The 20,895-nt window shown below is 39.7% G+C and overlaps 3 protein-coding genes and 1 long non-coding RNA gene across 6 annotated transcripts in view; 3 read left to right on the forward strand and 1 right to left on the reverse strand.

Annotated features, from left to right (window-relative positions):
* Positions 1 to 209, forward strand: part of LOC309705999 — a 25,517-nt gene extending 25,308 nt beyond the window's left edge. For both annotated transcript variants that reach the window (XR_014276656.1, XR_014276657.1), the window contains one exon: positions 172 to 209. This is a non-coding gene — a long non-coding RNA (uncharacterized lncRNA). The remainder of the gene's footprint in view (positions 1 to 171) is intronic.
* The window catches only part of evc (EvC ciliary complex subunit 1), a 12,191-nt gene extending 10,402 nt beyond the window's left edge, over positions 1 to 1,789 (reverse strand). The window contains exons 1-4 of the mRNA XM_082532150.1: positions 1,293 to 1,789; positions 1,075 to 1,188; positions 762 to 848; positions 45 to 268 (exon numbers count right to left, since the gene is read on the reverse strand). Of these exons, the coding sequence (XP_082388276.1) occupies positions 45 to 268; positions 762 to 848; positions 1,075 to 1,188; positions 1,293 to 1,472 (605 nt within the window). The 5' untranslated portion in view covers positions 1,473 to 1,789. The remainder of the gene's footprint in view (positions 1 to 44; positions 269 to 761; positions 849 to 1,074; positions 1,189 to 1,292) is intronic.
* Positions 237 to 16,284, forward strand: LOC309705992 (limbin-like). Of its 2 annotated transcripts, none has more exons than XM_082532149.1 (23): positions 237 to 309; positions 3,224 to 3,296; positions 3,570 to 3,751; positions 3,857 to 3,913; positions 4,008 to 4,194; positions 4,292 to 4,392; positions 4,521 to 4,586; positions 4,731 to 4,865; positions 5,054 to 5,193; positions 5,367 to 5,691; positions 6,122 to 6,361; positions 6,540 to 6,715; positions 6,942 to 7,101; positions 7,220 to 7,396; positions 7,500 to 7,798; positions 8,087 to 8,261; positions 8,998 to 9,141; positions 9,355 to 9,582; positions 9,730 to 9,962; positions 10,041 to 10,128; positions 10,256 to 10,431; positions 15,408 to 15,509; positions 15,750 to 16,284. In XM_082532149.1, the coding sequence occupies exons 2-23, from the start codon at positions 3,236 to 3,238 to the stop codon at positions 16,144 to 16,146; spliced, it is 3,849 nt and encodes a 1,282-aa protein (XP_082388275.1). In that variant the 5' UTR covers positions 237 to 309; positions 3,224 to 3,235; the 3' UTR covers positions 16,147 to 16,284. The 2 variants fall into 2 exon arrangements, with proteins under 2 accessions (XP_082388275.1, XP_082388274.1); XM_082532148.1 differs by lacking the exon at positions 237 to 309 and adding an exon at positions 1,994 to 2,544.
* A 498-nt stretch (positions 16,285 to 16,782) lies between these two features.
* Positions 16,783 to 18,598, forward strand: LOC309706377 (cytokine-like protein 1). The gene is made up of 4 exons (XM_082532847.1): positions 16,783 to 17,086; positions 17,171 to 17,215; positions 17,532 to 17,678; positions 17,777 to 18,598. Exons 1-4 carry the CDS (start codon positions 16,940 to 16,942, stop codon positions 17,876 to 17,878), a joined length of 441 nt encoding a protein of 146 aa, XP_082388973.1. The 5' UTR covers positions 16,783 to 16,939; the 3' UTR covers positions 17,879 to 18,598.
* The last annotated feature ends 2,297 nt before the right edge of the window (positions 18,599 to 20,895 follow it).

Below are 20,895 nucleotides of genomic sequence, written 5' to 3' on the forward strand. Positions count from 1 at the left end.
TGATTAATTGGTGGTTATAATGTGTGTGTACAGTTATTTTTTACCCCGTTTGTGTCAGTGTGTGAGGATAGTGGGAAACCCTGTTAAATCTCTGGTTCTGTAAGCTCTTGGGGAACAGCGAAGAGAAAATGAACTGACTGCTGCCATCGTTGTCCTGCTCTTGGCTCACAGACTCTCCATCCATGAAGGAGGACGACTCTTCATTAGGCATCACTGGCAACTTTGAGTGCTCATGTAGAGACGGATTGGATGCTCCATCTGCTAAAGGCTGACAGGAACAGTGAAACATAAAGCGGAATCAGTAGCCAAGTAGGCCATGTTTCCTTCTTGTCATTGTAAAACACAACTTATACATATTCTTTATATCAATTGTATTTCTAACTAGCATTGTGCATATTGTAGTTAATGAAATATGCAGTTAATGGAAGAATGCAACTACTACTTATTAGTGTATGTCAATCGAAGCCAAACTTCCATCAGTTAATTTGCATCAAGTTAATATTCAATCCACTTTGATCACATGCACTTAACAATACTGTGGGTATATTTGGCAAAATATTTTTCAACTGCAATGTTAGTTAATCACGTGGATTCGTCTGCATACGTAAATTCATTCACATTCTACTGATATTTGTGGTAAACAGACAAAATTAACAGCTTTAGCCCCCCAAAAAAGGAAAGACTTTAGCATATCTGGAATAAAACACTGTTTAGTTGTGTACGTGTAATTCTGCCACATGTTCTAGAGATGGTGGACTTACTCTGTATTTTTGGTTGATGGGATAAACCACTTTTGCTCTGGATGCAAAAGCAGCCACATCGCTGTTCACGGGTGGCTGCTTCTTCTCCTGCTCAATAAGTAAACAGAGTAAACTATTAAAGAGAAGTCTTAACCATCAAAAACTTTGTGACACTGAATAAAAATCCAAGTTTATGTATGCACAGTTTTGGTCAGAAGTTTACAAGCAGTCATCATGGGCATGAATGTTGTGGTAATTTTGGACTTGATTTACCTCATTTATGTACCTGTGCAAAACAACACTAACTTTCAGTAATTGAGTCTTAGAGTAATACTTTGTCATGAGTGGTTCCACTTGGAGCCTCCTCCTTGCATTTGCTGACATAGTCCCTTTGGTTGTTGTCTAATTCAGCATCATCAGGTTCAAGCAGTCTACTTGCATTGTAACCCTGATGGGACAAAAGAGAAAACAAACATCTCAAATATGGAATGTAAAGTGTAAGGAATCAATACAGTGGATTCGGCGGATGTGGAAGAGACTATTTATGCTTACTTGTCTCGTCAACAGCAAAGGCTTCAGACAGAAGACATACAAAAGAGCAGCAGCTAATATTCCCGACAGCCCTCCGCACACTGTAGTTACTGTCAGCAGTCCTGTGTACAGATGCAGCGACTCGGGGAAACTGACCAAAACGTCGGTGGCGCATTCCGCCATCATTTCCCTCTCTTCCATCTTTGCTTTGCTTCAAACTGTAGAAATAATACGGAGCATTTTGTAGGACTCATCGAGTAAACAATAACATCTGACGCTAGCTAAAAAAAAACAAAAAAAAAAACAATCTCTACACCAAACTTATCTGCTCGAGAATGATTTCAAAGGTTTTCGTGTTTCGTTAAAAATACGGTTCTAAATTTGAGCAAGCTACGATTTCCAGCAACTTATTTGAGCCAAAACCTTGTCCTAAAACGACTAACTAAAAAAAAAGAGGGCTGGAAGGAGATTTTCAGAGTGAGTCAAGACCGTGCTGCTAGATCGGAAATGAAATACGTTTGCTTTCAATGTTAAAGCACGATGAATTATCTCTGCATAAAAATAAGGGAGTCAATGTCTATAAGAACACTGACACAAGTAAGAGAAAAAAAGATTTCCAGCAAACTTAGAGTTTCTTAACATATGTGGTTTTTTTTCTAGCGCTATAAAAGTATTTGATTTTAGGCTGATATTTTATTTTGAAACCACAGACCGGAAACTATCCAGTGCACTTTGTTCCTCTTGACTTTCTTGGAGTTAAACAGTTCTTCCCAAGTTTTGGAGATGTTTTCCGAAGTTTTTCCGCAGTAGCGGTTATTATGAAGCTTGACTTTGTTTAGGTCTATAAATCGTTGAAACGGCGTAAGCCGTTTCTCCGTATATGTTAAAGTTCAAGGACGACGGTCTTGAGCACCGGAGACGCTGTTACATTAGGTGTTTCTCAAGAAAAGCTAGAGAAATGTTTTCGTCGCCACAGCACAGTGAAGTGCAGACACAATGCAGACAGTTAGCTAGCGGCTTCCCTCGGTGGTAGCACACCAAGTCACGAATGCTTCGGGTACACTTTACCGTGGAGAGGGTCGCAATATGTATATATTTCTTAAATATCGAAGTATCGTGTTTTGCTCCAGCCTTTTTATATTCACGTTGCGGTCCCGATGTAACAAGGCGCACCGGTGTTTTGGAGGACACAACTGGAAACCAGTCTTGTTATAACGGCACTGCCCTGAGTACATCATGGCACACAACATCTTCTTTCCCTGTGAAACATAGGGTGAGTTGCTCAGTGGTAAAAAAAAAAAAAAAAGCCAATGGTATTTGTTTAGCTGTCAGCTAGAAATTAAATTTAGCAACCAATAGATTGATTCACATCATCTAAATAAATTAACCGTTCTTTCGTAACAAACTCTTGTTTTTGTTTGTTTGTTGTTGTTGTTTTTACAGTTGCAGTCATAAGTTTACATCCACTCATCACGAGCTTGACTTTCATGGTAATTTGGGGGCTTTTAATGATTTCTATGAACTGGTGGAATGATGGTACCGCTCCATCTTCAATGGCTCTAAAAAAACAAGAACTGTGTGCACAAGTTTGAATTTATGTTGGATTTTCTCTAATCCTTCTCCTTGGTGATCATGACTGACTACAACTGTTAGTTTCTTTTTAACACCATAAAAAGGATTTGTTTGATACCACTCATGGATTGATCAGTGCTCAGAACAATGGGAAAGTCCAAGGAACTCAGTGAAGATCTGAAAAGGAGAATTCTACCAAATCATTAAATATGTATGCAAGTATTCCACCCTTTAAAAAGAGCGGTGAAAATAAATAATTCAAAATTACCATGACAATCACTATCATGATGAGTGCATGTCAACCTCTGACCATAACTGCTGGCCATAACATAATTACATATTTAATATGTAATTACCTCTTAATGCTCTTATCCCATCAGATCCTTGCCAGTATGGATTCAATACAACATGACCCAGGCAGACAATCAGCAGACCCATTACTTAGAAAGGATGGTTTGTGCTTTTTCTTAGCCAATAACACAGAAAATAACTTTTAAAATAATGAAATAATATGCTGATTCAACTGTACATTACTCCATGATGTGAAAAATAATGTTTGGTTGTGCTTTTTTTGCCCACTTGTGTTGTTCATTTGAGTGTAAATTTCCATAATGAACGCTGTAATAGTTTTGCTTGGGGAATGTGTGATATACAGGCTCTCTTTCAGCTTTTGTAGCTGCTTTTTTCAAGCTGTTCAAGCACCATGTGTACACATTTACCTGACAGGTACAGTGGAAATTGGTGAGGCTAAAGCCTTTTTCGGGAGGGGACCTCTCGCATCTTCAGCTCCTGCTGGTCCGTGGGGACACTCTTTTTACTCTTCATTTTCCTATGTATCAAATGGCTTGCACCTCAGGAACAGCAGAAGCACCCTCACCCGATATAACCTGGGCCACTCGCTGCCTCAGGTATGTTTCTACATGATTATTACTAAACTATTCCAAAAAAATTGTGTTGGAAGAAACTAAATATATATTGTTTTGGGTTTTTTTTTCTTTTTTATAATCCTGCAGGTTCAGAGTGTAGTGCCTCCAGCTGCATTTGGAGTAAAATTTCACAAGTGTGCACAGGTACATCAACAATATTGAAAGAATTTAAAAATAAATGCACATTTAATGAACCAATTAACCTGATATAAATTTATTTTTCAATCATGTGACCAAGGTGAAGCTTGACACTGATCCCCCTCAGTTGACGTTCTTTCTGCTGGTTCGCAACGTGGGCCCTGTGGGTGGCACCAACCTATCTCAGGTGGCTATCCGGGACTCGATTTCAGGATTAGTACCTCTAAAATCTGAAGGCAGGGTTGTGGAAAGAGGCTACCAGACATTTGCCATTGAGTCGTTGTTGGGTATGTTTGGGAATGAGGATGTTTAAGAAGATTATTTTTAGTCAGACTATGTCTGCATGCTGCTTCGGCAGTTGATATGTTTATTTTGCTCACTTAGCTGGATCTCAAGTTGTTCTCAATTATACTGCTCACGTAAGGAGTCAAAAGAGCGAAGTCCTTGACCTTCCAGCTTTTCTCACCTTCTCTAATGCCTCACAGGTACTTTTTTCAATCTTCCTAATTGGCAACACTGTCAAACCAAAGCTTTCTAGATCCTAATTTGCAGGATAATAAGGTCATTTCCAGTCCTGTTAGCCTGGTTGTTTATTTCTTTCTTGGTTCCACAGAATGATGTCAGCATGTTTGGCCCATTAAGGGCTAATCTAACGCTGAGGATGAATTCCACAGACAGGGTAAGTTTGGGGCAGCACCTTAATTTGTAACAAAATCTACATGACAGCATAAGTTGTTTATTGTTGTCATTTCTTCAGTGTTATATTTAGCGTGTTCATAAAAGGGACTTAATTGTAAGTGTGACATATAGGTCTCTCTTTTAGATCTATCCTAACCACGGTGTTCATTTTGCTGGATTTGTTGCTGGGTTCTTTGTCACCATGGTGCTGCTGCTGCTGGGGTTTCTGGCCATAAACGTGATAGGACTCAGAACTAGACTGAATCTTCTTCAAAAAAGGGTATCACAAGTTCATCTCTTAAACCTAAGGATAAAGTGTAATATTGACCATGAACAATTTAAATGCAGTTGCTATAACAGTGCTTAATGCTTATTGCAATATATTTCATTTGCATAGTAATGTCTGTATATGTTCTTTTGTTTTGTTCTTCATCTTCATTCTGCCGTATGGTGTTTCTTTTGCTTCAGAGAAACAGAAGTGATTCAGACCCTGAGTTTGCAGACTCCAACTTGAGTGAGACAGTCAAGGATGAGGCAACATTTGAAGACAAGATTGTGGACACCATGGTTCTGGAGGATCCACAGAACATGTACAGGGCTTTGGAAAAGTGAGTAGATCAGCCCAGCATGACTTAATTTCCATTAATGGAACAATACCAAAAAACAATTAGTACAAAAATGAATCGTTAATTGTGTTACTGTAAAGTTGTTCCTTTTTCTACATTATGTCAAAATCAATACCTGCACCTTATTCTGTTTATTGTGTGTTTTATCTCTTTAGTCTTGAAATGTCTTCACTGCTACATGCCACCAATAACCTGGAAGCCATCCGGATTCAGATTTACAAGGGCGTGATGTCCTCCTTGCTTGCCAGACTTCAATTTCAGGGCCAGGCCAGTGCTCAAGCCCAGGAGAGGCTGCTTAGTGTGCTTCACGGGCAGCTGCTAGGCATGGAGGGACGGCTCAAGGAGGAGCGAGGGGCTCGCATGGTTGCCTTGGCTGGTCAGTGTAACCTGGAGACTCGGGAAGAAATGGAAACAGAGCACTGCAGAGAGGCTGCTGAGAAGGCCCAGGCTGAGCTTCTGTGTCAACATGCAGATCAACAGGTAGTAACAATCTGTTTTTGCATTGTTAACTCTGCCAAGGATGTTAGCATTATGGGATTACACAAAAACTACTAGGTCAGTGTTTATGATATTGGACAAAGGAAGAAATCTGTTCTGAATCAAGGTGTGTATACTAGTTTTGTTTTTAACAGTTCAGTCACACTGGCAGCTGGTAGTGTAGTAGGGTGTAGGGCATCTACCGTAAAACTGCCAACTTAAACATGTAGAGCTATCTGCTGTGATGGGGGACCCCAGCCATCAAGGGCTGACTGAAATGTAATCGTTAAACCACTATGGCAGAGGCACCGCAAGTACAACAGCTGTTTTGGAATATGAAGGTTTCTATGAATAAAATAAATATAAACATGTGTTAGAAGAAAGATTTCATTTTCACAACTTTAAGATTAATTTTGAAATCTTGAAATCTCAGGAACTTCTTCAGTGTAGTGTCCTCCTGGAGAAGCTGCACAAGTTGAGCCAGAGTCAGCTTCAACGCATCTTATTGGTTCGTCATGAAGAGGCCTCAGCGAAGCTCCAGAGGCAGATCATTGAGTGGCGACGGGTGGAGCTGCACAAGATTTTCTCAGAGGAACTGGAGGAGGCCACCAGGATGGGAGAGTTGGAGAAGAGCACAGCCAAGAATCTTCAGCACGAATACTTTACTTGTCAGGTGAACAGTCAGAGCCTTTTGAGTTGGGTTATCATTTAATTGTCATGCCTGTTTAAAGAAAAATGTTGTGATATGCATACATCTACACTTGTGGTGAAACATTAACATGAAACACAAAGGACGTAAATAGTGATGACTTCATAAAGTTGTTGTTTTGTTTTTGTTTGTTTTTATCCAGGATCAGCTAGAGGAGGTTCTGGATGTAGTCCTTGCCAATCTGCGCTATGTGCTAGCTGAACGCAGCGCACAGAGGAAGTTTCTGGTGCACAGCCTCCACAGCCTTAACAGCCTGATTTCTGACACTTTCTCCAGCACCTCCAGCAACTTGGACAGCTGGTTCACTTACATCAGGGGGTTGGTGCCAATTTAAAAAAAAACACAAATGTTCCTGCGTCTTAATAAAAAAATAACTGAAACATGTCTGGTAATCATGTGATATATACAAAACAAAATATGCAGTATCTAAAAGTTCAGGGACATAAATGCTCTAGTGTTTTTAAAAATCTTGTTGATATCTACAAATACAAGTACACTATGCTAGAGTTGTTTCACTGTGGTACTCTGCTCCCTTCTCCACCAGAGGGAGCAAACTGCCTGCAGTGCAGGTCGACCACCTACAGGAGAAGGCTCAGAAAGAGCTGGTGATGCTGAGACAGAGACTGGATGAGGCACTGAAGCAGGAGAGGAGAGCCATGCATTGTGGACTGATTAAGAAGAGGAGGGAGCTCATATCTGACATGGTGAGCAAAAGTGGATATACACAGGTCTCTGCATTTATTCATTGTAACTGATGTCAAAAATATGTTTCGCAAGGTATTTCCGTTTGAAAAATGAAATCCTTTTTTTTGCCTTGTCCAGGTGACGGTCCACAAACAGAGACAGAAGGACCTGTCGAACATGTGCAAGGGTCTGGAGGGAGGGATAGAGGTAGGACAGCATCTGCACTGTTGGCAGAATTTACTGACAGCTCACAGCTTGGAGCTAGCAGAGCTTATCAACAACCTGGATGAGGAAGCTGCTGCAGACATCCGCAAGGTGCCACACTCAGACTTCACATCACTTTGTGTGTCAATTTTCTCCTGTGAGACATGAAGTTGCATAAATATGAAGTGAGGTTGGTCTCATACCTGTTCTTTAGGTCACCATGCGTGTGATCCAGGGTGCCATAGCAGACATCAAAGCCATCCAGCCTTCTGCAGCTCAGGCTGTATTAGCCCTCTTGCCTCCAGGAGAGCAAGACTTTCCACTGCAGATGGAACCAGGGCAAGGATCAGGACAGGGAGCGAGTGCTCTCCTGGTGGGTCAGGAAAGACTGCACCAGGAAGGCAAGGCAGCCTTGCGTATCCTCAGCTCCACCAGGGAGGCTCTGAAGGAAGACATGGAGAAAGAGCTACAGGAGCAGAAGGCACTTAGGACACGCTGCAAAGATTTCTTCAGGTCAGTGAGTCAATTTTACTGATTTCAGAAACTAAAGATTGTGTATGCGGTCCCAGTAGAAGATGGAAAATCAAAGAAAGAAACAACAAACTGGTTCCACAGGTTTAGGATGATAGCAGGTGGGAATTCTTAAAGCAGCTGCAATGGTAGCAGATGCCACACACTGTTTACTTCCAAGGAACTTTTTATCTTTTATAAATAATATATACATTGGATAATGCTACCCAGTAAGTTTAGAAGAGTCAAGCTGGTTCACCTGTCACATTTCTCTTTTCCTTTCTATCATAGGTGTTTGTGTTTGTCCCAGCTAACTCTGTCTGAAGATGACAGGCTAAAGATGAAACTGGAGTTTCAGAAATGTCTTTCTGTGATAGATCGCTGTCTGGTGATGCCACACGCTGTCGCCAGAACTAAACTTCTGTGTGCTCTGGCAGCTTGGAGGAAGGAGAGCGAGAAACAGATGGTGCATATATAATCACATGTTACTCATTTTAAATGCTCTTAAAATGTTGCTGTATAGAATTGCATATTGTACTGATTGTCATTCATTTCATAGTTTGAAAAAAAGTTCGTGCTACCCTGAATTGGAAAGTGGATGGATTGGGTGGGGGGCTTTTTCCTGCCTTATTCACTAAACTTAAAATTAAATCAACAATGCCGTCATAGATTTCTCCCCCTCTTCTTTTAAAAGGCATTAGCTAAAGCAGTATGGCTAAACAATTTAGCTTCTTTGCACTGCAGTTTTTCAACTGCTGGCAATGCTCTGAATTAAATTTCCCTGGGAAACGCTGATCAAAGCATGCATCGTTTTATGGAGGCATGTAATGTGGTGGTAAAGCAAGTACTCATCTCATTTTCATCACCAGGCCTTTATGCATTTTGGTATTGATAAGTTCTTTTGAGTCAGTTCGTGGCATTTTTCCCATGGGAAATATTTTTCCCATGTTTATTCAGTATGCATTAATATCTTCTTGTTTTTGAATCTCTTTATAATATTCTTAAGGTAACTCAAAGTAAGAAACTGACCAGTGGAAAACCACACTGCTGTAATCCTCAATTGTGTGGCTGCTGGATGAGTGTACATTGTTATTGAGAAATTATAAAGGGGATCCACAGAGTGGCTTCATTTCTGATCACGTCATGACATTTAGCTTGGAGTTCTTTCCCAACCACCTTCCGGATACTGTGGCTTTTTGCAGATGAATCCACAATCCAAGGGGAAAACCAGTGAGGCCAGACAGAAAGCAGACACATCCGACCTGCAACTTTTCCAGAAAAAGCTTAAGGATAGGATTCAACTATATGAGAGGGAGAAGGAGATGGAGAGCAGTATAATGAGCAAGGTATAGCTGTTTCCTAAAACCTTGATAATTTATTTTTAAGTTTATTTATTATCATCCTGTATTTTTACAGCATGTTAAAGTGATCCAGGAAATTCACAGAGCAAAGAAAACCAGAAGTCTTGAAGACAGTTTGAGTTTAACATCACAATTGTGCATCAGTAGGTTTTGAGTTTATACCAGATGACTGAAAATCATCCATTCTCAATATGGCAGGTGTTGGAGGAGATGAAGCATGAGAGAGAAGATGATCTGCACTCTCAGGCAGACAGCCTGGCTGTGCAAATGGCTATCGTCCATTACCAGAAGGCTGAGAGGCGAGCCAAAGTTTTGGAGACCTGCAGAGCAATGCTGACTCTCCATAGCCTGCTTGTTCAACAGCTCAAAGAAAGGAAGCATTTGGAGAGACAAGACATGGCTCAGAGTATACAAAGCCACTGCTTGGTAGGTAGTATCTGACTTGTGTGCGGTAGCTGCTTCTCTCCTGAAGCCTATAAATTTTCATTCTGTGAAATTTTTCATTTTTATCTTTAATTATTGGGTTTCTTCTGAGACTTGGTTATTTGAAGGTCACTTTGACTTTTGCCACAGGGCCTAGAGGAAGCAGAGCAACAGCTTCAGGAGGAAAGAACAACGTTGGACAGCCTGCAAATGTCTCAGCCCACTATAAAGTCAAGTAAAACACATCAGGACGACTCTGGTGTGGGAGATGAGAACTGTGAGCAAGAAACCGTGTTTCAGTTGCAGACAGATTGCAGGATGGGGGCCATCCTTCAGGATGCACTTTATAAGCGTGAGCAGGTTACTTCACTGATGGCTGAGAGGTAAGCTATTATTCAGCATTATTTAGAGAGCAATGAGGACTTTGGGGGTATTGATATAAGCCATTCTGATGTTTTCAGGTTTCACTTAATGACTGCCAAGAGTCAAAGCATGGAAGATTTAAAAGAACAAATGGAGCTCAAGAGACTGTATGCAAACTGTGACCAGGTCTCAGGTTTTTTTTCCCATGATAAGTGTTTGGATAATATGTGTAATAAAAGCAATCAAAACTTTGTACCAGTTAGTTCAGACAAAATGTGGGCTAACGAATACTCTGCACTGCTCTTCGTTACAGGATCTGGACTTTGCATCTCAGCTGGTCAAGCGGTGTCATGTGTCTACCGAGGTTCTCCTGGAGGCCCTACGTCTCCTTCTCCCAACCCTGCCTGAAAGTGAACTCCTTTCAATCAGTGATGCCCTGTGCCCCAAGCAGCACCCTCCCTCAGGGTCTGCAGAACAGGAACACCCAGGGTAAGAACCAGGTTCTGAGTTTCTATCCTTTTATAAGAATCTGGAGGTTCATACGTCATCTGTCAACAGTGTTCAGTGCGTTTGACTTATGAGAGTGAATCTTATTATATTGTAACAGTAAATAGAGTTCTGTCAAAGAGATAATCAACTTTTTTTTCCTGAAGGAATATCTGAACAGAATAACATAACCACTACAGTTTGCTAGGGAAAAGGGAAGTAATGTAAATGAGCCGGTAGAAATGGTTGACAACAAAATTGCAATCTTTAATGAGTGAAATTAATACATATGCTAAGAACAAACGGAGCAGAAAACACAATGAAAGAACTTTTGTGTTTTCATTGATTTTGGAAATGGTGTCTTTCCAGCAACCTTATAGATTTATTCATTACTTCATACGATTTTTCATGAAGTCATACTTCACTGACTTGTTGCAGTTCTGTGCCTGGGCATGGTTAGTGATCACACTATGGGTATACTGCATCAGGGCATGCTACTCTTAACCATTATCAGGCACTGTACACAGCAATCACTGCACACAGCTGGACTTTGGAGGTCAAACGTGCTCAGGCTTTGTAGGATACCTATAATGAGTACATCCTAAGAGCCTGGGGGCTCTCTTAAGCAGGTGAGTAAATTACAGATTCAGTCTGATTCACACATGAGGCTGGGACACTGGTTCAGTCCAGCACAAGGGCCAATGGAGTAGATGACTCACAAGAAAGCAACAGAATATCAAGTGCAGCCACTAATCTTGATTGAGCAATAAAACTTATAAATTTTTTATCAGGGCAATAACATTAGACGGTGAAGTTCTTTGAGGAAATTTAAATTGGACATATTGGAGCATAATGCTATTAGTTTGACTCTTGGCTTAATCTATTATAGCTGTGCAGTATTTAATGTGTGTCATGCTCTTTTACTGAAACTCTAAAGATTGTTTGTTCCTTGTTTAGCTGAGTGATTTAATGAAGTTAAATGAAGTTAGATGAAATTACTTCTCATCATTTTTAAGTTGGGTCTCCAGCATACATAACCTGCATGCAACAACAAGTTGGTCTAGTCTTGCTAAGGAAATGATAATGTTTTGTTTTTCTTTTTTTCTTTCTGCTAGTACACAGCCAGTCTCAACAGTTCAAGTTCTGTTTTTTTAAGAAAATATATTTGAAGTCTCTTATTTGAGAAGAAACAAAACTCTGTGTTTCCCCAGCAGCCAGTTGAAACACAACCATCTCTGCGTATTGTCTTAAATGTAAATAATAACAAAAGCTGTTTTCCCTGAGCCAAGATAAAGAGATAAATGATTTTACTCATCATTTAATTTCCCCTCTTGTCCTGGTGCACTGGAACAGTTTTGTGTGCACCCCGCTGAGTCTGGATTGTTTTACTGATGAATGATGCCTCATGCTTTGGATCTGAGCTTCTGGCCAAAGGACAAGGGAGTGAAAAGTTTGGAACAATATGCAAGACATGTGTTTTTCTTTTCATTAGTTCTTTTGTTTCTGCTTTTTGTTTGGAGAATGGAGTTCACCAATTCTTAACAGCTGTTTTAGTTTTATTGAAAAGAGAATTCATGTATATAGTATTGTTTAATTTTAACAGTGACTATTATATTCATTTTTAGCTCCCTATTTTATTCGCTGGACTGTGCTACAGTAGCTTTGCGTGATTTACAGTTCAAAATAATTCTTGCTGGGCCTTTAGTGCTGCTCCTCTGTCTGAAAGAAGCCCTTTCAGCTCTTCTCCCTTTAAGACCATCATCCAAGAAGCCAGCGCTCTTTCCATTGGCTGCCCCTCATAAACACGGCAGATAGGCGGGACTTGTGTGCTCCAAGCCAAAACTGTGTTCTTGAGAGCCATATTAGAAATATATGCTCGCACTAACATAATTCAGAGTACCAAAAATGATCTGAAATCTGATTTTTTGACTCATATTTAAATATTATTTATACACACATATAGTCTGTGAACTCCTGTTTTGAAGAGTTGGTAGTTATGTCTGCTGTTCTGAGGACAAATGTCTCCCTTGATTTGTCAGTGTCCTTTGCTAATTTGGACACTAATATAAAGCAATCAGGTTGCTCCAAAGTGGTCAGGCTTTAAATTTCCCTCTATCCAATACCACAGTTTGCTTTAATACACTGCAAAAAAGCAAATGTTGACAAAACTCAAAATACTGAGGCAGCTTGGTTCAATGGCTGTCTTGAGTTTTCTTGGCTTTTCACTGTTCATGTTGATTTTAGACTTTCATGTTGAAACAGCAGTTTTGGCAACTTGAAAATCACCTTATTCATCATAATATACCTACAGTGTAGGAGAATTATTTGAGGACTTGTCATAGCATGCTGTATTAAATCCATAGGTAGGTGTTCAGAGGTTCTGTCCATGCCATCTGCTCGCTGCATAGCTAATGTACCACATATAGTCCCCCCATTACAAAACCCTGTTGATGACTCATTTGCATTTTGACAGATATTGTCTATGAAGTGTCACAAGTACAGAGAAACCAGAAGACTTGCACTGTTTACTGTCAAAATAAAGACTGCCTGAGGGATATACAGGGTCTTTGCCTGGTTTTAGCAGGAGATTAATGTTTGCAGAATTCATATTTGATGGAAGTCTGCCCTTTTCTTTAATTTCCAACAACGTTCTGTAGAAAACTGGTGCTAGAATCGACCAGAATTCTTTGTAGAATTCTGCAGGAAAGCCATCTGGACCTGGAGCCTTATTATTGGGCATACTTATCAGGGCTTCCTGGAGTTCACCTGGTGTCAGTGGTGAATCCAGTGCCATTGCTTGAGTGTCCAATAATTTTGGAAGAGTTATGTTGTCCAAAAACTGATCAATTTCTTTTTTAGATGGGTTTATTTGTGGTGAATACAACGTTTTATAGAAATCCCTGAAAATGTTGTTTATTTGTATCGGATCATATATTGTGTTCCCAGATGAATCTTGAACAGCACATATAGTTGTTTTTTCTTTATTTATTTTTAGCTGGTTTGCTAGAAATTGACCGGATTTATTACCATGTTCATAATTTTGTAGGCGTAGTCTTTGTACTAAGAATTTTGTTTTTTTATCAATTATCTCATTTAATTCTAGTTTTGTTTTGCGTATTTTGTTCAATGTTTCCTGATCTTGGTGGGACGCGTAGGCTTCTTCTAGTGATTTGATGTTTTTTTCTAATTCCTGAATATTTTTGTTTTCTTTTTTCTTTTTATGTGATGAGAAAGAAATTATTTTACCTCTCATCACAGCTTTCCCTGCTTCCCATAGAACAGAAGCTGATGTTTCGGGAGTGTCATTATAGTTCAAATATGAAGTCCACTCTTTTTTAAAATATTTAATAAAGTCTTCATCTTTAAGTAGTGATATATTAAATCTCCAGTTTTTTCTTGGCGTAGTATTATTCTTGTGCATTAGTGTTAAAGATACAGGACCATGATCGCTGACAGCTATAGGGTGAATCTCAGTGTCTGAAATGTCACTCAGCAGTGAGCTGCTGACCAAAAAATAATCCAGACGAGAGTAGGAGTGATGGACATGTGAGAAAAAAGTATATTCCTTACTGGTGGGGTGAAGGGAGCGCCATGCATCGCAAAGACCAAAGTCGCTCATATACTGTTTGATTATATTTGTGGACTGCCAATTACGCTGAGTTCCCGCTGTATTGAGCCTATCCATGTCTTCATTTAGTCCAAGGTTGAGGTCGCCTCCAAGAACAAGTGTGCCATCTAAGTGTTCAGAGAGTGCACTGAAAAAACCGTGAAAGAATGAGGGATCATCAACATTTGGACCATATACACTTGCAATACATAGCTTTTTATCACGTATAGATAGTTTAATGATTAAGAATCTGCCCTCTGGATCTATAACTGTATCGAGTACTGTGAAATTAATATTTTTATGTATTAAAATTGCTGCTCCCCTTTGTCTAGAATTATAACAAGCTGAGAACACATTAGGAAACTCAGGTGTTTTAAGTTCATTCGAACCTCTAAGAGGTCTGTGGGTCTCTTGTAATAGGACAACATCTGCCTGTAGTTTTTTGAGTTGGTTAAATATTTTTAACCTCTTTTCTCTGGAGCCAGCTCCATTTATATTCCATGTAATGAACCTCAGTGTACCCATAGATGTTTGTGTATAACTGGGATGTATGCTGTGTGCGTTGCTTAGACAGGTGGAGAGAATACGTCACTTGTTCATAAATAAAGAGAAGGAGAGAGAGAAAAAATGTGTGGCGAGATGCTCCCTGAGTCTGACTTTGTGTATGCATAGTTACTAATATGAGTAGGCTTGGCTTAAGTGTGTGTGTATCTTATATGACTGTGTGCGCTGTCTGACTGATGTAAATGTGCTGCCGTTGAGCGCATGGTGCGTATGTGTCGAAATAAAGGATGTTTGTGGATGAGTGTCGAAGCAGGTGATCGAGGCAGTGAAAGGAATAAAGAAAGAAACCAAGGACAGGGGTGAGCAGCATAAAACCAAGAGGGGGAAAAGAGAGGAGGAAAACAAAAAAAAAAAAAAAAACGAGAAGAAAAAAAAAAACAGAAACAAAACGTAAACATTCCAATTCAGTTTGGTAAAGTAAATCCGTTGGGCATCTTTCTTTGCCTTTAGACAACAATTCTGATGGCAAAAGAGCCAAACGGGACAGGCCAAAAAAAATAAAAATAAAGACTGCCTACCTAAGACCGACTCTGTGTTTTGAAGGCAATCTTAAAAATATAGTAATTCTCCTAAAGGTTTTTTCAGTTAGACTTATCCGGATTTATTAATTAAACTTCCCAGCTTAACATGTTGTACCCTACTACGAAGGAGATAAAATATTTAATCATTTTTCTCTAAATGTGAGATTACAAAACTGATGAATTGTTGCAGTGTGTGAATAGTTAGGAATTGTTTTATTAAACCAGTTGTCTGCAGACTTTGTAAAGCAGCTGACAGTTTTGTATTCTGTTGGTGACTTTTTGTTTAGGTGTGCTGAGGAGCTGAACAGAGTTCTTCCTGTGAAACTGAGAGAAGATGTGGTGCATAAAAATATGCTGAATATTCCAAGTTGTGCTTTGGATAAAGAGGGGTGAGTTAAACACATTTCTTTGTTCTTCTACCAACCACCATATAAAGACTTCATGTTACACCACAGCCAAGGCTAATTTGTAGTTTAGTGGTCACCAGATATTACTGTCAGATCCTTAAATTGAAGTGAAATGTGCCTGTCGGATTGCATGGTTTGGCTGCGGTGACCACACGCATGAGGTAAGCGCGTTAACACTCTAGTCCTGCTAACAAAAGCTCCTTTGTCCTCCAAATCTCACAGACTCCAGGAAAAGAGGCAAAGTCTGATGGAAAAACTGCTCCCCAGGTCCGGTCTTGTGCTTCAAGGGGATACTGCACCGCTGCTGACTAAGGAGAAGGGAAAGAAGAACAGCTGTAGCAAAGCACAGCAGCCACTTTATAAATCTGGGCTGCCTGTTAAAGAGCAGCAGAGCGACAGTGGAAGAGAAGAAGTTGTGGACACGGTAAAGGAAGCAGAGGAACACACGCCTTCAGCCTCTGCTTGCTGTGCGCCGGGGAGCCCAGCAACCAGGGAAAAGCTGTTTGTTTTCCGGGATCCACCTGAATCATGTAACAGTGTAGATGTCCCAAATAGAAAAAGGAAGAGGAATTTCCTCAATCTGAAGAAAGGTTCAGTGGCCCCAACAAACCTACCTTGAAATTTGTCTTGCCTTTTGTATTATTTTTTTTAATGAGGATGGTATTTTATATATGATCATGCTCCAAAAAATCTGGTACTTCAAAGTGTTTATATGATCTGACTTTGTTTTATTTTTTAATAAAATCAGCTGGCTTAAGTTGTTTCCAGTCATTTCTCCCTGTCTTCTCAATAATTCAGATTGCTAATAAGCTGGTCAGAAATGACTGGTTGAGTAATAAATTGTTATGTTGTCCTAAACATCTTCCCAAAAGGCAAAACTTCACTAATCAATAATAGGAGAAAGGAACATGCCAAAGTGAAACCTTGTAGCTGTGTGTTAATGAGAAAGCTGCTACTTTCAAACATCTGTGTTAAAAGCCCTACATTGGACAAACGGATACAAAGTTTCCAAACACGCTCACACCTGTGATTTCTACTAATGAACTTCGTGACTGCAGGTCAGATGATTTAACGTACAAAGTGGCTGACTTTAGTCTTTGATTAATAGCTCTCCTTAATATCTTGCTTTTATGTAATGACGGGCAGTAGGACAGAAAACACCGCAAAATCCGTCCGCCCATTGTCAGCAGGGAGAAATCAGTCACCGCTGCTATTTAGACATGGCTGATTTGCTCTCCACAACGCAGAAGATCCCAAATGTCTTTTTGGGGTTTTTTTGTGTGAGCTGTGCTGCTCCTCCACGTCATCCTACGTGTTTTTTTTCTTCCACTCCATCCTTAAAACAGCAGCCGGCCCTCCTCTGTACTATTTGACAGGCTCTACCAGTCCAGTCCTGCAGAGCGTTATCCGACATGAAGCTGGGACTCGCAGCTCTCCTGTGCCTCTCCAGCCTCGTGTGGCTGTCGGAGTGCACACCTCCGACCTGCTACTCCAGAGCTCTCGACCTGAGCAAAGAAATCATGATGCTGCTGGATAAAATACACACTTCTCATCGCACGGTAAGAGAGTCTACGTTTGTGGCGCTTTTGGCATCTTGATGCCACCAGTTATTTAACTCAACTCTCATGTTTGCTGGGTTGCAGAAAACATGTGCTGAGATTCTGCCTGCCATCTTCCTGGACGTGCATGTAAGTTGTTAATTTTTTAAATGTTCAATTTTCTCTTACTGTATAATTTCCCAGTAAATGAAGCGCTAAATGTATCAATTTAATACAAAATCAACTGACTAATTTAGCTGTTAAACTGGCAGACGACAAATATTTCCTGTGGCAAATTTGTACAGTTTGGATATGTGCATTGAGAATGCCCGAGGCACAAAATCTTAAGCTTTGATTTGACCTGATGTGCAAATGTTTGCAGTTTGACAGCTGCGCTGTGCAAAAGAAAAAAAAAAAAAGTATTTCTCTTGGAGATTGAATGTAAATACTTGTTTCATGACTCCAGAACTCCTGCATCACTACCAAGCTCCGTGACTTTCTTTACGTGGTGTTGAACCATCCCAACCAGTACTGCAGAGAGAAACCCAGAATGGTTCTGCTGAAGCGCAAAATCCAGAACCTTTACAGCATCATCACCAGAATCTGTTATCGGGTAAGCACTCCGCAGTGTGTGTGGGTTTCTTTTTGAGCTTTTATGTTTTCAAGTAGAGCAGCTACACCACATGTTTCTTGTTTCTTGTTTCTTGGCAGGACTTGGTGTTTTTCACAGACGACTGCCAGGCTATTGATACTGGAAACACCAGTCCTTACTATGCAGAGGACAGGCTTCAGCTGCTCCAAGAGGACAGATGATCAACAAAAACACAGATATCCGGGCATACGCTGCTGTTACATTCATATAAATACCACAGTAACAACACGTAGAATGGTAGAACATGCACCATAAACACCACATACTAAAGTGTATCAGATGCAGCATAAACACATCATAAGGCTTTGGTAGTGCACGCAGTGCTGCTTCACACTGTACCCAGTTGGGTACACACTCATGTTATTGGACATGCATGGCTACATTCCAGCAAGGAGTGCAGAACTTTCCACAGGAAATTTGCTGAATGCCAACCATGCCGATGAAAACCTTGAAATAACAAACCAAGGGAGCCAGCCTTAACCGCTGCTTACTTACCAGGGCTGATCAAAGCTCCGCGTGTCATTAAGAGAAATATATCGTTGTTGTCGCAACCTGTAGCCTGACAAACATGTATTTGAGGGAGCACTGTAACGCATTTTGTAAACATCTGAAGACCTGAACATGGTGGGGAAAGTGTTATGCAAGAAATAGATATCTAAGCCATGCTTGTACAGTATGTTCCTTCTGATAGGGTTTGAAAGAGTTGTGTCAGTTCTGCTGCTTGTACTCATGCTGAATGAATATCATGGATCAACGGCATTAAGCAGACTGAATGTAAAATAACAGATGTATCACTGTCAGAGAGAGAAACTCACTGCCTTTTATGAGTACTTACCCATGATTACCCACATATGCAATAAACCCTCTCTTTATGTGTCAGAGTTCATGCCCTTGTTGATTTGTTCTTCAGAGTTATTAAAAAAATGTCTGCCAGTTGTTTTTGGAAAGAAGGGATTATAAAAACAAAAAGAAAAGAACTGGAGGGTGAGTCAGCAGAGGAGCCCTCCCTGAAAACATTATTCATACTCTTAACTTATTTTTCATTCAGCTCTTATTGATTAATTTAACTTAATTAGAAAGCTTTTTGTTTTTTATTTAAAGCTGTTCTGTATTGAGTTACCACTGTGTCATTTGTCTCTTCAGTAAGCGGTGAATGTGTTTTGAAATGTGACCCATTAACTGTGACTGAAAGAAATCCACAGACAAAATGACTTTTTATTTCATTTTGGCGTTTTGGCCACACAAGGTTACTTGGACAAATAATTATGCTGAAATCTTGGATTTTCAAGACTGTTCTTCCCAGATGTGAGTTGTGGCCTTTGCTGCCCTCTGTTGCTGAAACCACACAACCAACCTACGGAAAATCTCCTACTTTTGTTAATTTATACAGACAGAAAAGAATTCTGGGATTTGTTGACCTTTCAAAACTAAAATGTACAAGAAAAAGTTGTCCTCTTTTCACATACATTTTTCAAAGTGTGAAACTGTTTTCTCATCACAGGCTGAAATTTTGCTTTTTATGTATACAGCACTTTTCTCAGCGCCCTATATTACTGCTTGGATGTCATTCAAACAATTATGAATAGATCTGCTTTATGAGTCATTTTGGATGAGGTCATGGTGTTTTGAATGCCGGCCTCTGTGGCGATGCAAGTCCTTGGTTTCCGTTCATATCAGTGTAAAAATAAAATGGAGTGCTTGAAATTACCTGTAAGGTACAGCATTACCTATTAGACATTCTCATTTAAATTTTTTGACAAAAGACAAGAGGCTTAATTATTTTTACATGACAAAGTTGCTCTTTTCTTTCACTGTCAAGTCACAGAAAGAATGGCCAAAACAGGAACATGCTTCATGAAAGAAACCAGTTGAAAATTCTAGTGAATTATTTAGCTCTTGAATTTTTCATTTGACATCAATACATCAATACTATTCAAAAGTAGTCTGAAATTCTGATCTAGGTTTGCTTTTTTGTTTATTTTTTAGAGTAATTGATGTATCTGATGTTGCAAGTGTAAAGTATTATGTTTTAAATTTGTCCCAAGTTTACCGATGCCTGATGCCACCCCAGCTTGTTGTTAGATTTGCATTTTTAAACATTACAGACTGAGATTACCTAATGTGTTCAGTGTATTGTTGAGCTCTAAAACAGCTGGTCATAAGTACATCTAGACTGTGTTGTCTCTCTCTTTTTTTTCACTTTTTATTCAGCAATTTAAATCAAGAAAAACAGAACAGGTGGGATACTGCATTGCACTGCATTCTTACAAAAAGGTAGCTTGCTCCTCAGCTTACATAAAGGCGACCCATTTCTTCAACTTCTTTAGAAAGGTGTCTCCTTTAGAGTTTGGCAAGAAAGTCAACCTCTCCATTATAAAGATTCCCCTAACAGTGTCAATCTATTCATTAAGACTTGGAGGGACTTTGGTTTTAATATTCAGATACTGGATTTATCCTTGATAGGTAGTTCTCATTTGTTTCATAGTCAAGTCTCAGCTTTAGAAGGATTTTGACAGTGCTCTGATCTGTCACAAGGTGGTGCTGATTGACCTATAATTCTACATCTTATATCATTCTACATGTTGTACATCTGCAACAGAAATGCATTTTAAACCTAACCTTTGAATGAAAGTAATACTAGAAAAAACACTTTTAAAGGGTCTTACACTGTTTATCTTTCAATTGCAGTATTTTTTAAGCAATCATCACCCTCTGATTCATTTTGTTCAGAAGCCATCACTTGACCTATCCGTCTTAGGTAATTATAAGCCTTTTTCCATCCATGCTTTTATTTAAAAAATTCTTGAAAGAGTAGTTGTAAAACAGCTAACTGAACATATGCGGTGGAATTGTTTATTTGAAGAGTTTCAATCTGGTTTCAGAGCTTTAGTGAAGGTTACAAGTGATCTTCTTTCAGCCTCTGACAGTGGACTCATCTCTGTGCTTGTCCTGGTAGATTTCAGTGCAGCGTTCAATACTGTTGACAATAACATTTTATTACTGCGATTAGAACATGCTGTAGATATTAAAGGTACTGTGCTGCAGTGGTCTGAATCATATCTATTTAGTAGACTCCAGTTTGCTCATGTAAACGGAGAGTCCTCTTCACACACTAAGATTAATTATGGAGTTCCACAGGGTTCTGTGCGAGGACCAGCTCTGTTTACATTATACATGC

The sequence above is a fragment of the Aulonocara stuartgranti genome (assembly GCF_965226115.1).
Source record: "Aulonocara stuartgranti genome assembly, chromosome: 5".
Classification (NCBI taxonomy): Eukaryota; Metazoa; Chordata; class Actinopteri; order Cichliformes; family Cichlidae; genus Aulonocara; species Aulonocara stuartgranti.

Bases quoted from the DNA above. Each gene is read 5' to 3' on its own strand.
- LOC309705992 (XM_082532148.1), top strand. From the start codon at position 2,320: ATGCTTCGGGTACACTTTACCGTGGAGAGGGTCGCAATATGTATATAT. The intron at 3,914-4,007 runs GTACATCAACAA...CATGTGACCAAG, and splicing joins AATTTCACAAGTGTGCACAG to GTGAAGCTTGACACTGATCC. The intron at 7,397-7,499 runs GTGCCACACTCA...CCTGTTCTTTAG, and splicing joins CTGCTGCAGACATCCGCAAG to GTCACCATGCGTGTGATCCA.
- LOC309706377 (XM_082532847.1), top strand. From the start codon at position 16,940: ATGAAGCTGGGACTCGCAGCTCTCCTGTGCCTCTCCAGCCTCGTGTGG. The intron at 17,216-17,531 runs GTAAGTTGTTAA...TCATGACTCCAG, and splicing joins CCATCTTCCTGGACGTGCAT to AACTCCTGCATCACTACCAA. The intron at 17,679-17,776 runs GTAAGCACTCCG...GTTTCTTGGCAG, and splicing joins TCACCAGAATCTGTTATCGG to GACTTGGTGTTTTTCACAGA.